Source organism: Phalaenopsis equestris, unplaced genomic scaffold, assembly GCF_001263595.1.
Source record: "Phalaenopsis equestris unplaced genomic scaffold, ASM126359v1 Scaffold000672, whole genome shotgun sequence".
In the NCBI taxonomy this organism is placed as follows: domain Eukaryota; kingdom Viridiplantae; phylum Streptophyta; class Magnoliopsida; order Asparagales; family Orchidaceae; genus Phalaenopsis; species Phalaenopsis equestris.
In genome coordinates, this window is record NW_018165112.1 from 458,681 (window position 1) to 473,722 (window position 15,042).

General features: G+C 34.2%; 1 protein-coding gene across 2 annotated transcripts in view; it reads right to left on the reverse strand.

Moving 5' to 3' along the window:
- The window catches only part of LOC110030194 (WD repeat-containing protein 89 homolog), a 34,652-nt gene extending 19,800 nt beyond the window's left edge, over positions 1-14,852 (reverse strand). Inside the window, exons 1-5 of one of the 2 annotated variants that reach the window (XM_020732795.1) lie at positions 14,798-14,852; positions 13,400-13,620; positions 12,848-13,055; positions 7,176-7,271; positions 5,774-5,848 (exon numbers count right to left, since the gene is read on the reverse strand). In XM_020732795.1, coding sequence (XP_020588454.1) covers positions 5,774-5,848; positions 7,176-7,271; positions 12,848-13,055; positions 13,400-13,587 — 567 coding nt within the window. In that variant the 5' untranslated portion in view covers positions 13,588-13,620; positions 14,798-14,852. Of the gene's footprint in view, positions 1-5,773; positions 5,849-7,175; positions 7,272-12,847; positions 13,056-13,399; positions 13,653-14,797 lie in introns of those variants that run through there. The other variant, XM_020732794.1, reaches the window with a different exon arrangement.
- Positions 14,853-15,042: the final 190 nt, after the last annotated feature.

A 15,042-nucleotide genomic window follows, 5' to 3' on the forward strand; every position in this document is an offset into this window, starting at 1 on the left:
ATATATATATATATATATATATATTGCTATAAAATAAAATTTGATAATCTTTTTTTTGAAGAACTATGTGTATGTCAAAAACATAAATTTTAAAATACATTTCAAAATTGATTGTCCACCTGACGAATATTTGTTTAGGCTGGGAAGTAGTCCTCTAGGTGAGGTTCAGGACACTTCTAGATGAGTGGCACGTTCTATACATTCGGGTGACCGAGTAGCCTTCGTGGACCCTCGAGTACATATACATATATTTGAGTCTAGCCCTACACAAGTGCTTGCGGTCCCTCTTACCTGATTTTTTTGTTTTATCGAAGCTTTGGACAGAGCACTCGTGTTTCTTTTCTTCAAGATTTCTCCGAGATTTTTGAAGATGTTTACTCGAGTCTTTTCTCGTTGATGTTCTCGAGTTTTCGGCCATGAGTCGTCGTTACACTCTTCTTCGGATTTCCTAGATGGCTTTTCTTCCAGACTTCGCTTTTTTGCAATACATTTCAGCTTGCTACATTTAAGAAACAATGGAGCCCACAGGCGTACAGGTTCGTTTTACATTTACAGAATGTAATACTATTCATGTTTATACATGCTACTGCCCTGTACATCATGTTATACTGTTCTTTCTACTATACCTGCTACTGTTATGTACAACATGTTAAATTATTCATGTTTTTACTTGCTATTGTTCTGTAAAGCATGTTATACTGTTTCGTTTACTGTACTTGCCACCACTCTATATAGCATGTTATACCGTTCCTTCTACTATACCTGCTATTGTCATGTATGGCATGTACCCTGTTTCTTTTATTGTAATTTCTATTGTTTGTCCTGTACTACACATTTTATATTACATAGCCTTAAGCATGTCTCCTTTCCATATAGAATGTTTAGAGGACTATTACCATAGGGTTGTTTGATTTGACATCATAATTGAACACCCTAGAAAACTTAAACTCGTCACGACAAGGAGCTTGGAGTTAGCGCGGTGGGCAACATGACCATTTTCAACAGCAGAACATGTCTTCCCCAGCTAAATCATTCCTTTCCTAGAATTTAAAATAACAATCCATATGATTTCGAGGTTGTTCGCCCCGCGTAACATAAATCCTGAACTTTTTCGTTAGGTATTCGTATGGCTCTGTTGTACGATCTAAGCCCTAACTCGTTTTAGGATTCCGAGGTTGTCGTCCTTTACGACCTAAATCCTCACATCTTCCAGACTATTTGTGTGAGTGTTTCACACGAATGTAAACTCTAATTAAATAAAATTGGCAGGATAAAACACTTGAATATTCCTCCTCGAAACTGAAGCCAAACCATAGGGTAGATTGGGAAGCCACCGTGGATCTCCTCTGGATCTGTGGCATCCCCTAATTCTTTTTCATTTGGATCCTTTAATAAATGTCCCAAGTTTGAACCATTCACTTTTGCACACATCTTTGTCAAATTTCGTTGAAAAGTCCTATCCTTTTGAAGTCCTTGAACATAATTTTTCCTGATTTTTATCGAGAGTATTCTTAAGTGATTTCGGTCATTTAAGATGTAATTAAATATAAGGGCTTGCCCTTATAGTGAGTTTTTCTGAACCCAGCTTAAAATAAACCTTATTTAATTTTTCATATTAAATAGAGGAATTTGTCGGCAAATAAAACGGTTTCGCAGACCAAACGAACGTCATATATATCTTAGTTTATCTGATCGAGTCTCATCCTCAAGTCTTGTGTTGATCCCTCGAGATAGATACAGGATTTGAGGTAAAACTGACCACTCCACACATTTTATGAAAAGAAGTTAGCCGACAAAAAAGGCAAAATCTGTAAAAGGGCTAACCCACTTGCAAATAAGTCATATAGGGACTTGGATTCACGATCCTTAATGCTCGATACACTTCAAATGGATCTGCAAAAGTATGTCTTTGAAATCGCTGGCTTAAGACTAGGCCCATAAACTAATGTGCTTTATTTGCAGAGTAAAGCATTAATAATGCATTAATACAAGCTACTCGACTTCAATCCACCATCATCTTGCAGCATAGGCATATAAATCATTCAAAGCCAAGAGAGCTATTTGAGACTATTTTCACCCTTTTCACTTGGAAAATACAAAAGAAATCAAAACAGATTACAACTTTTGTACAAATATACAACAAAACTGAAAAGAAGAAAATACGAGATTGGCGGCTCAGATTAACCATAGTTCCCATCCAAACACAGATACATGCACATATTCTCCGCCGAAGATACGTTGATGCAGTATTTACCGATACTCATAAATCATCCCACCTGCACCATGACCATTGCTAGAGAAAAGCAGTAGTGATCACTGAAACACAATGCATGGCCATCAACGTACAATTTAATCATTTCTACTTGGAGGGTAAAGCTTTACTCTAAGCTTACGTTTAAACTAATGAGTTTAGGTGTCACACATCAAACTACATAGGAATTGAGTGGAATGTATCCACCACATAACAAAAAGAAGCAGCATTCTTATCGATCCCTAAAATAAAGCTTCAAAAATAACAAAATGCTACGCAGGTCGCTATTGGAGCACCAATCAATCCTTGATACATCACCGCCATTATTAGAGGAGAAAATGAATCAAGCATCCGAAAAATGTCAATTGTTCTTAACAATCATCATCACCACATGATGCTTTGCATAGCAGAGTAAAGCATACTTCCAAGTGCAAATTTAAAGACATTGGCTACACTAAAAGAAAAACAATTGATTTAATAAATAAAATAGTAATGCAACAATACTCAAGGGATACGTTGTTTGCACCGATCAATTTTATTAAGCATTTCTTTTCTGCCTCGTGTAACGTTGCTTGCACGTGTGAAGTCTGGAATGTGATATCTCATATCAGAAAAAGAAGAAAAGTAAGATTTACATACATATATTCAATTCTTATACATTTACATGGGTACCACCTAAACTTTAATTTTTACAAATATGTCATATTACCTATGCAAAAATAGATGTATTTCATGTTTGAAAACTTAAAATAACTAATATCTTAACATGTAAATACATAGGAATTAGGTGGTACGCACGTAATTGCTCCAACAGGAAAATCAAAGTATAAAATAAGGTCTGAATGAATCATGAATACTTAGGGCTGTCAACATACTTTCTCTCAGCTATCCTCCATTCTTTTATATCTAAAATAAAGAATAGATTCAAATTATAATTTAGTTGCAAATATCAGAAATTTTGTAACACTCATATTCAATTCCATACTCAACGGTAAACTCTGATTCAATTTTATTTTATATTCACAAATGTTTTGGCGTAAACCATATTCAGATTCAAATGTAACAAAATTAAATATAAAATCAAATTGCAAATGTAAAACATTTTGCATTTAATCCATCATTTAAATGATATTCAGAATCTTCATTTGAGATGATAAAGGGAAATGAGAGATCGTCAGATTGAAAACGGGATAATCCTTGGAGGAGGCAAAGAATAGAGAATCCAGAAAGAAAAGGAGAAGCACCTTCTCTCCTGCTCTCAGATGGTGGGAACGAAGGCTGGTATAAGCACACTTCTCTCCTGCTCTCCAGCGTCCCGACGAACACTGCTTACAACAGGGACAAACAACGCAGCTCACAATCGGGACAAATGTCGATCATAATGGGAAGTGCATCGCTCAAGCGCAGATCGACACGATACCCTCTCGTTATTGCTCTCGCACGATAGGACCGAATGGATATCCTCAGCCGTTGTGAAGGATCAAGCAGGGAGGGGCTTCGAAAGCAAGGGGCTTCGGCTCGGTATGTTGCGATCCAGGGGTATTATCGAATGTTCCCCATGAACGCGAGAAGCGAAAGCTGGGCCACGGGGTCGATCCTGCGGCCAGCTTTCCGCCCACTTTAGCTTCCTTTGGCCACAAACTTGGGAGCCAAAAGGAAAAGTTTCGTGGTTTGGGGTTGCGTCGCGTGAAAAAAGTAGCCCCAAAGGGAGCCTAAGATGGATTGAAAATTTTTGGCAACGGAGTTTCAGAAGGGAGATAAGACAATGTTTCTTTGAGGTGAACCCTATTTTGTGCAAGACCAAGGGTGTCAGCGGATCTATTAAAGGTGACAGATAAGTTGGTTGGGCCACTAATTATGACCTACAAGGGGTTGAGAAGGTTTAGGGGACTTACATAATACTACCGGAAGTGCGTGAATGGTTATAATTCGATTGTGGCTGCAAACGAAGAAATTGAAGGATAACTGTCAGTGGGTGGATGTGACGACCCAGACTTTTGAAAAGTTAAAGAAGGTCATGACAAGTGTGTCAGAGCTGACGGCGAGAACCAGACTCGAGTCAGTTTATGAGCGAGGGCCACACGACTTGATCCAACAACAAATTTTCTCACATTGAGGATAAGGTGTCTTTTTGGGAGTGAAGTGTTGTTATGTTGGTGCCTAACCTAGGGGCAATTTTGTCTTTATTAGTGTAAGAGCAATTTAGACTTTTATTAATATTTTTTTTGTTAGTATTGTTGAGAATTGTGGAGCCCGGTCCACTTTTCCAATTGGCAATATCGACATCTATGGAATACATTTATATGTATTTATTTATTTCCTTGTTTTGATGCCTTCCCGCCCTCACCTACACAAGAAAAATAATAAATAAAGGTTCACGTGTTCCCGCGTTTTCGCATTTCCGCGTTCCTGAGTCCCCACCTTTCATTCTTTTGGTCTCGCAAATAAGGAATTATGGATTGCCTTAATGGGCCAAAACCTGGATCCCTTGGTCTGTCATCGATTTTGATGGTACCTTACTGAAAGGTCAAAACCGAAAAGCTTCTTCCCATTATTCTGGTGCAATTTTCTTCTTCCACGTGGCTCATGTGTAAAAAAAAATAGAGAGAGAGAGAGAGAAAGGTGAAGAGTGAGAGAGGGAGATATTTTCTTGTAATCGTCGAGGCGATCGACGACGGTGTAATTCCCCGAAGTAATAAAATCCTCTGCAACTCCGTGGACGTAGGCAATCTGCCGAACGACATAAATTTGTGTTCCGTTGTTCTCTATTTCTGTGTGAATTTGTCATTCCAATTTTTCGCTTTATTGTCATCATTTTTCACAAGTATAACTATGGTTAATATGTTTAGGGTTAGGATTATGCATAAGATTGAGTTTTGAGTCTTAGAGTTTGGGAGAGATTTCCTACCTCTTGAATTGTAGGAATTGGGAGAAATCACCTACCTCTCGTCACCTACCTCTCGCTCGAATTGTAGGTGCTTATCTTTGTATTCGTGTTGTTTTGGATTATTAAAAAAATATTTGCTTTGCCCTAAATTTTCTATAAGAAATCATTTTGTTTCCTATCACTCTCCACTCAAAAGAGGTATATAGAACGCCTTTAAAATAATAAGATGGATCAAGAAAAAAATTGCACAACAAAATCCCATCTGAGAAAGATATGAAACTCTTACACTTCTGAAAAGGAATCGTAAGCCTATGAAGCTAAAAAGAAATAATTATATGCTGAAAATACCAAATGGTGTCAGTTCCGCAAGAAATATTTAAGAAAAATATAAGTCTAATAACCTATAAGGCAATTCAAGCATCAATATAACAAGCTTCAGAATTTAATGTCAGTAAAATCTTCAAAAAAAATTTTAGCAATAATTTAAGTGATATTAATAGAAATGTTAAATAACTTGAATTCTCCATACAAAAAGTGCTGCAACAAGACCTCAACTCCAATTTTTTTATTAAATATTTATAATATACAACTAAAGAAATTCAATATGAAAATCTTGAAATAGAGTAAGGATGTACTTGGGTTACGTCATCCATGTGAGATTCTTCCAAGCAAGCTACTTGCTTGCTATTTCTCCAATCCCAGAACAAAATCTGCAAGGAATTAATACAGTAGACGTGCATCACATAATTAATGTTGCACAATGGCATTTATCTTCATCTCATTAAAGCAGAAAAAGAAATGGAATAAATGTGATAATTGGATTCCAAAGCACTATGAAGAACAAAATATGATGAAAAATATGAAGATAAGAATGTAATTTTTTTTTAAGGAATGGGATTGGATAACATTTTTATTAAGTTGGCCCAATACGGTATAGATATAAGTTGGGCACAAAATCAATAATAGATATAGGAGGGGAAACAAGGGCAGATAGAGATATTAAATCTCTGTAGAGACAAAGAAATTCATCATATATGTATCAGCTAAGATTGACGGCCGCAGTCACTAAGTTAGAAGCCAAGAAGTATACCGCATGAGCCAAGGTCTTTTGGTAAGTATGAACCTAAGGATTTAGTTTTGAATATTAACATCTTTTAAATTTACTGCATAAATTAAATCAAAATATGCTTTCACCCATTTCTCTACGAGTGTGAAGCATCAAGCTTTGCATCTATGTATTTTAAGAAAATTAGTAGAATACATCATTGAAAATTGTCTAGACTGATCATTAGTATCAAAAAAAACAAAACGTTGCCGGAGATAATTTTATGCAACAAGCACCAAGAGAAATTGGCATTCGAGAAAACAAAAGTGGGCAATATTTATTGGAATCGCCATAATGATATTATTGTTACTCAACAAAAACTATCAATAAAATAGTCTGTAAAACATATGTGAATGTGCTCCTCCTATCACTATAATCCAAGTAAGGTGAAGTAATACAAACAGCCCCATTTAAAAGAACAAAAAATCATTAAATGTAAAAAGGACAAAATGGTACATAGGAGAAAGGGGGTCCCAGCTTAGCACCAGAGTCAACTTTACATGGCATGTAGGAGAAAGGGGGTCCCAGCTTAGCACCAGAGTCAACTTTACATGGCATGAACCTGTGCTATTTGCCAACAAACAATAGAATCAAGACAGCTAGATAAATCCTTAATTGTGATCAGGGGATAGGTAGAACTTATAGAAAAGATATAGCAAGATTTACATACATACCACTCAATTCTTATGTATTTACATATCTAACACCTAAAACTTCAATCATTACATGCATGCTACCTTTCATGAAAAGGTGTGTTTCACTTTTTAAAAGTTAAAATGGTGGTATTTTTCATGTGATTAAGAGATTTGTGTGGTATAAATGTAAAAAGTAAAGTTTAGGTGTTGGATAAGTAAATACATAGGAATTAGGTGGTATGTATGTAAGTGACCCAATCATATGTTGAGTTCAATGTAATGCTGAAATTAAAATACCTGAGAATTACCTCCACCAGCAAGAAGATTACTGCTTGCTCCGCCAATACAGAAGCTAAATATTTCTTGACAGGAATTTGCTTTTATTAAGGAAACCTGCGCCATTATGCAATAGAGGAATACAATTGAAAGGGTGAAATTCAAATAAAAGTTCGCATACCAGTAAACATTTGGTTGAGTGATATTGACTTCAATTTCTAAAGCAGAAGTTAACATTTAAATTCTTAAAAAAAAGTACAATGATTTCTAATAATACAATTTCATCAATAAAACAAATCCTAAGATAAGAAACATGTGATTAAAAAAAAAACATCAAGCAAAATAAAATAGCATGAAAAACTGTTCATTCTAGATATTGTGGAAAATATTATTTTCATCGTCACTAGCCTCATCCAAACTATTTTGTGCTAGGTTTTACAAGGGGCTAGTTAAACTGATTTTGCACAAATAACATTCCAAAACTTCTATCCTTTATGCATGCTACCTCTGGACTGTTTTTTTCCCCCCTTTTGAATCCTTCCCCACGTTAAGTTTATATGCCCAAATGTCTCGTGATAAGAAGTTTATCCAAAAATAATAAACAAACAAATATTTCACAATCAAATATCACTAGAAAAATAAAATCATACATATATGAAAAAGAAGGATCACTTAATGAATACTCCTTTATATTAGTCAAACTTAAAATAAAGACACTAATGCACATTGTTGAATAATTGATGTGAAGTGATGAGCTGCCTAATTTTTCACTCCTTCATTAAGATAAATGAAGATTAAAAATATAAAAACATGTGTATTTCCGTTGGAGGATAAGTATCTTTCTTCAATCAACATGATAGGGCACTCCTCAAACTTTCATGCAAGCGTTTCTTATTTGAAAAATTCATGTGGGTTAATTTGCCATTGCAAATCACACAGCAATTATATCTGCTGATGATGTGTTCTATGGCTTCAATAAAACAAAATTTTGAATGAATGATACAACATATTTGACATGTCAGGATCTCAAAGCAAAACATTAGTTTATAAAACCTTTATCTCTCCAACACAAACCATAGGGGAGACAGAAATTTAGAGTTCATTTCTGTCCACTCTAGACTGACATAAGATAAATTATTCAAATTTGGAATGAAGGTTTTAAGAAAAGGGTGGAATTCCTTATTTAACATGGATTATAGGAGACTTTGAGATTTCATCAAAAACATAATACCTCATAATGGCAATGAAATTTTATATGGTGAATTCAAACAACTACATTAGAACTAAAATGAGTAGAAAATTACATAATGAATGTTATTTGCATAATAAAAAACATATGATATGGGAATAGAATGAATCCACTAAGAAAAATGTTTGAGAGGTTAATTTAAAAAATAATGAATGTTAACTGCAATTAAGCTCCCTCCACCTTGCTTGTGTTCAACCAAGACAAGTTAGTGAATGCATTGATGTCTTTAAGATAATCTCCTATAAATTAACAAACCCTAACAGCTCTCACCAAATAGTCCCTTTAAGAAAGAAAAAGATACGTTCATAAGTTGATTCACACTTTACAACAGAAAAAATAATAATAATCCCTCCTTTTGGATAAAAAAACCTCATCTGTAAGGCAAGCCAGGTCCAACACTGTATCAGAATAAGTGTCAGGAACCCAAATAACTTAATTAGTGGCTAATAGCCTAGAGGGTTGTCATCTTGTCCCTTCAAGTAACTTCTTATGCTGCCTCTTCAAGTCCACTTGGCAATTCCTTTGTGTGGCCTTGAAAGTATTTTCTCAAGTGACTTAGCCAAAAGGATCTAAGTCTTATTATTAACCCATATGTATGAGTTTACCCATAAAAGTCAGCTCAAGCTTAACTATAACTTTCAGTCCCGATTGATTTCCAAGTGCTTGGGTTGCCTCCTGAATCAATAACAATTTAAAGATGATAATTATTAATAGACTTCACAAAATAAATCACTTGATACATTGAAGCAAAACAATAGATGCTTATAGCATTATTGAGTTATTCTCTGATGAAATTGGGTAAATTTCATGGACTTCCCTGAAAGATGGTGTGAAATGTGAAGAAAATTTGCTAACAATTTAAAAAACTACATATAAATAGTTTGGTATCATAACGAAGGTTTTAATAGCCTTTTTGTCTAATGACATTACAAAGCTAACGTTGTTAATAATCCTTTGTGTGATCAACTTAGGTGCATAGGGAGAAACTAGGAACTTACAACATCATCATACCAAAATTTGCATTTGGTTACTAGAGCAATATCATTTTGCAGGCTAAATTTCAATTGTCTAACAAGAGTTGTATCTATCATCCTGCAAAACATTATTTTTAAAGAATTTTCTTGGTTATAAACAAGTAACCCTACTGAAAATTTTCACTTCCTCCTATTTTCCATATTTCAAGTAATAAATTCCTTTGCAAAATGCATCCAGAACTTACATGCAAAGATCTTAGTAAAGATTTCTGAAACAATAAATCATAGGCTTGTCAGTAGATGCATAGTAAGATTTAAGAGTATAAATTATGATTGTGATGTGGTTCGCACTTCCCCTAATCTAGGCATTAAATCTAAGAGGTGATATATCAATCGCCTATGAACATATTGTAGCGTTACATCATGGGAAATTCAAAGAGATAAATTTCATCAAAATTTTAATGGTTCAATTTCTTCAATAATATTGTCAAATGGTTCAATTTCTTCAATAATACAGTCAAATAATTTTCGATTCAAGTTCGGGTTAAGAATCCTAACCCATTTAATTGCTTTGGTTAAGTTCGGGTTGATCCACCAACCCGAAATTTACTCGAAACCGACACACTAACCTAAAATCAACATGCCAAATTGAAATTGACTCGAAATTCTCCCAAATTTGACTTGTAATCAACACAAATATTTGTTATATCTTATGTTAAATGGTTAATACGTATCAGGTTCGAGTCATTGGGTTGGATGTTGGTCGGTTCGAATTGTAATTTTTGACCCATTTAATATTCAAGTCAGACTCGGGAAAAGCAGTTTTGTGTCAGGTTAATGTTGGGGCAAACCTGAACCCAACCCACAAACCCGATTTGACCCCCTAGTAGTTTATTTAAAACAATTTAATGTGTCTTCTAAATATTCAACTCAAAATGTCAATAAATACTCACTCAGAGGAGTCAACAAATTTTTTTTAAGTCCAAACCATGGAAGCATTTTACATTGGTGAAAAAGTTCAAGTATGATACAAAGCTAATTTATATACCAAAGATGTTAGGCGAGTAGTTTTTCCTCATCAAGAGCTTTAAGTTTACGGAGTTAAATCCTCCTAAATGATGGATCATTGATTTTGGGATTTCATTTAGTATGCAATCAATTCAATCACCTATAATCATAATTTGTGCATCAAATTGCACGAATTGTGGGAAGATCAAAGAGAATGTATTACTATAAATTTTATTAAACCATTTTTTCAATAAAATTGTTAGCGATGATGATTCCTCTATGGAGACCATTGAGACTGATGATTCCCTTAGAATATCAAAGGTCTTATTTGATGATCAACCAAACATCATATGAAAAGATCAAGGTAAAAAAAATCAATTCACTAGATCAAGTTTGAATTACAACAAAGATGAATTTAATTTTTAAAACTTATGTAGAAAAGTTTATATTTGAATTTTAATTCAATTAGGATAAAACTTGTATAAATCATTTCAAAAGTGAAATATATGTATTTGTTATTAAAAATAATGTGTCCCTTTTTTGGTGGAGCTTTTTTTGTAAGAAAATGAATCTTATCATTGTTCTTTTCTATTTATCGTTGTATTTTCCTATTTAAAACCCCTATTTCCTACAAAAAGAAGAAATATAATTTGAAATCAATATTCTCATGAATAAATCTTGTTTTCTTTTCCACTAAAATCTCCAAATTAAAAGCTATTGAATTGAAATTTGTAGCTCTTTTACGAGCCAATAGCCATCTATGTGTTTGTCGACTATGTTGTTATTGCCAACTCTTAAAGCCTAAATTGTAGCCATATGCCAACTACCTTGTTAAAGTTGCCATTGTGATTCATGCCCTCTTTACTTTAGCCAATATTGGCTTGTTGTTGTAGGTTGGCACTTTGCCAAAGATGCTTTCTCATTGGTTATTTTATCGCTCCTACTACTCTGTTGGCTTTTATTGATTGCTTCTATTGCCTTATTGATAGCCACTACATTACATTGAATTTCGTCAGTGTTTTCCTATTTTGTTTTGTTCACAGAAGCAAGACTTTATATAGGGACTTATTTGTTCTCCTATTGACGAAAAATGCAAAAATGGAGAGAAAATTCTATCTACAAAAAATTAAATTTAAGAGAATTTATGGATCACTATCTAAATGCTCTTCTAAAAATTCCTTCAAAGATCCGAAAGCTCAATTCAGACGATCCTAAATATTCATACAAATGAGTATGATCCATATGTGCTTTATTCATCTTTCAAAATAAACATCAAAAAAGCTCTAAATATGGAGGACTCACCACATACCATGATGCGCTCAAGCCCTAACATTTGAGCATAAATGATGTGTAGGAAACAACGCATCTAAGTCATTGATTGTAAAAGGTTTAATTACATCATGAAAGTTGCACTTGGCAATGATTTTGACCCACTGATTCACCAAAATAATTTGTCATAAAGTGGCATGATCATATTGTGTGACTATTATACTCATTCACCCAATTCTAGCTCTTTCCAACCGAAGGAAGATAATGGAATGCAAAATTTGCAATATGTCTTTTCCTAAAGTGTATTAAAGGACTAAATTTTCCAAGCAGGTTCCTTAGAAGTTGTCTTCGCATTTCAATGGATCTATGATTTGTATAATTTAAATGAAGATGTTCTAAGAGATTTTAACTTTATATAGCTTTATTAATTGCACTTTCAGTTTCCTAATAGCTGACCAATAGTTTAATAATAAATCAAGAAATAAAATAAGAGCTTGTAAACTTTAATGACCCAATTATTGAACTTAATGGTTTCTAGGACCTAAAACTTTTACAGTTCGGGGTACCTTGCTAATGAATGTACAAATGCTGAAATTAATTTGAATTGTTCTCTATATTTCTCCCTTTCTTTCCAGTCTTCCTCTTTTTCCACTTTTCCTTTCAATCTTAGTTCCATTTCTATTCTGCATCAACCAAAATTAGGAAGACAAAATCAAGTTTTTATTCCTGCAAAGACAAAATGCACTCTAACAAGAAACTAGTCGGAAGAATGATGTTAGAATCACTGAATTGATGATGATTTTTTTCCGATATCAACACAGAGAAAATGAAAATGCTGATGAGGAAGTAAAGAAAAGAATACATAGCCACAACTCTATACTGAATCTGTAATGTCAATTGGTTTTGCAATCTTCATGGATTTCATGAACTTTCATGTATATCATATGTCAGGTATACATTATTAATAACAGAAAAAATTTTTCTCTCAAGTGATTCAAAGCAGTTCTCTCAATGTAACGCAACATTTTCTCATTTCAGCATGGAGGAAAAGAAAAACAATATTGGTTTATCGATCAAACAATATTTCAATAAGAACTAGCATTGATTACTCCGGCCGTGCTAATAGCAGAATAAACATTGCAAGCATACTTGCATCTTTTTGGGCTTTTACATCTAGGGATAAGTAATGATACCTGCTTAAAAATCCTCGTATCCCACAATCTGACGGTGCCATCAGAAGAACAAGAACACAGAAGATTTGGCGAGGAAGGCACTGTAAAGCTAATCTCATTAATGGTGCTACTGTGACCTTTGCATTCACCTAGAAACTGCTCGGTGGCTGGAGAATACAATTTGATGGTGTTTGACGACAATGAAACAGCCAGAGTAGAAATCTCAGGACTTACAAAACAAACTCCACGTCAGAAACTCATGAAAACTTTCAATCTTTCGCATTGAAGGTTGTATTGGTTGTGGATCAGTGGTATTGGTGTGGCACTCCACGTCAGAACAACTCATGAAAACTTTCAATCTTTCGCATTGAATGTTGTATTGGTTGTGGATCAGTGGTATTGGTGTGGCATTGGGTTAGTATTAGTGGTATTGGGGTGGTATTGCAATGTGCAATACCACCCCAGTACCACCCGGAGATGGGGGTGGTATTCAATACCACCCGAATACCAGTGCACGCAATATTCGCTCCGTAAATAGAGTGATATAGGAAGTTAGGGATGGGCAATGACTACCTCGAAGCTATCTGGAAGACGTAGTCGTCATGGAAATTGGTCTGTATGGTATTCTTGATTGCGACGCGTTTGGAGGAAATTGCGGCATCAGAGAAGCTGGCGGATGATGCGGCGGCGGTTCTCTGAAACAAATCCATCTCCGCCTCAGCTGATGTCTCCATCTCCACGTCGCCCGCCTCCATATTCATCCTGTCCGCCGGCGATGAGGAGACTATACAAACCTAGGGTTTTGGGCCGACGTGAGCTTTCTAAATCAGCCTGTTCTATTTGTGTGCTCAAAATTGATTCATTAAATTAAAATTGAAAAAAATAAATGTAAAGTGTGCGATTCGAATCTGAATCAAATCTATACAAATGAAAACACTAACCACATTGCCACATGAGTTATTATGATTTAAATTTAGACATAAATATATATAATATATTATTATATAAATAATATATGTAATATATTGTTATATAAAAAATTATATAATTTTTTTTAAGTCATTTTGAGCCGAACACGAGCGAACAAACTGTTGTTTGTGTTTAGCTCGTTTACATTTCGAGCTTAAAAATTTGTTTGATTAGCTGAACACGAGCTGAACACGAGTTGTTCACGAACAACGAGCCAAATTGACAGCCCTATATACTTTTGATTTTTAGACTGTGATAATTAAAAAATGGGAGATTTACATACATACCATCCAATTCACATGTCTTATATATCACCCACTTAAATTTTAATTTTAACCTATCATTTTCTTAAAAAATGAATGACCATATGGTATTATACGAGCCTCCAGCCACCCTAATGTGTATAACAATTAGAGCACCACCTCCTTAAAAAAACTGTCATATTCGAACCCTGTTTGAAAATAATTGAACTATGTATAAATTGGAAATTTTAACTTTATATGTCCCGTAAGAACAAAGTTGAACAAATATGCACATTTTTTTTCTTGTTTACAATAAGATGTTTAAAAGCATGTTTAATAAATAATATCGTCAAGGTTAAAATAAATTAAATATATATTAAATTTGATCATTTTATTGTAGAAGGACAACAAGTGAAATATATTATCTTAGGTACATTGACGGAGTAAAAGAAAAATTAGAATAGACGATAGCCATCAAGACTAAACTCAGAGCGACTATTGAGATTCAAATATTAGTGAACGCAGTCATCACGAAGGAGGAATGTCGAGTTTTTTGTGCTAAAAGTTGATTATGTTAAGCAAGACATAATTTATTGTTGGAGCACATAAAGAAATTACTCATTCTGAGTATGACTTTGAGATAGGAGAAGTTTGGATGTAAAATACATTGAATTTGGGTAGCTCGTTTACATTTCGAGCTTAAAAATTTGTTTGATTAGCTGAACACGAGCTGAACACGAGTTGTTCACGAACAACGAGCCACCTAGGGTTTTGGGCCGACGTGAGCTCGATGGTGAGCAGTGTATTCGTATTCCTGTTCTGCTTGATTTAAATATTTGTATTCGTGTTCGGCTTAAAATTAATTCGTTAAATTAAAATTGAGAAAAATAGATATAAAGTGTAGGATTTGAATCTGAATTAAATCCATACAAATAAAGACATTAACCACGTTGCCACATGAGATATTATGATTTAAATTTAGACATAAATATATATAATATATTA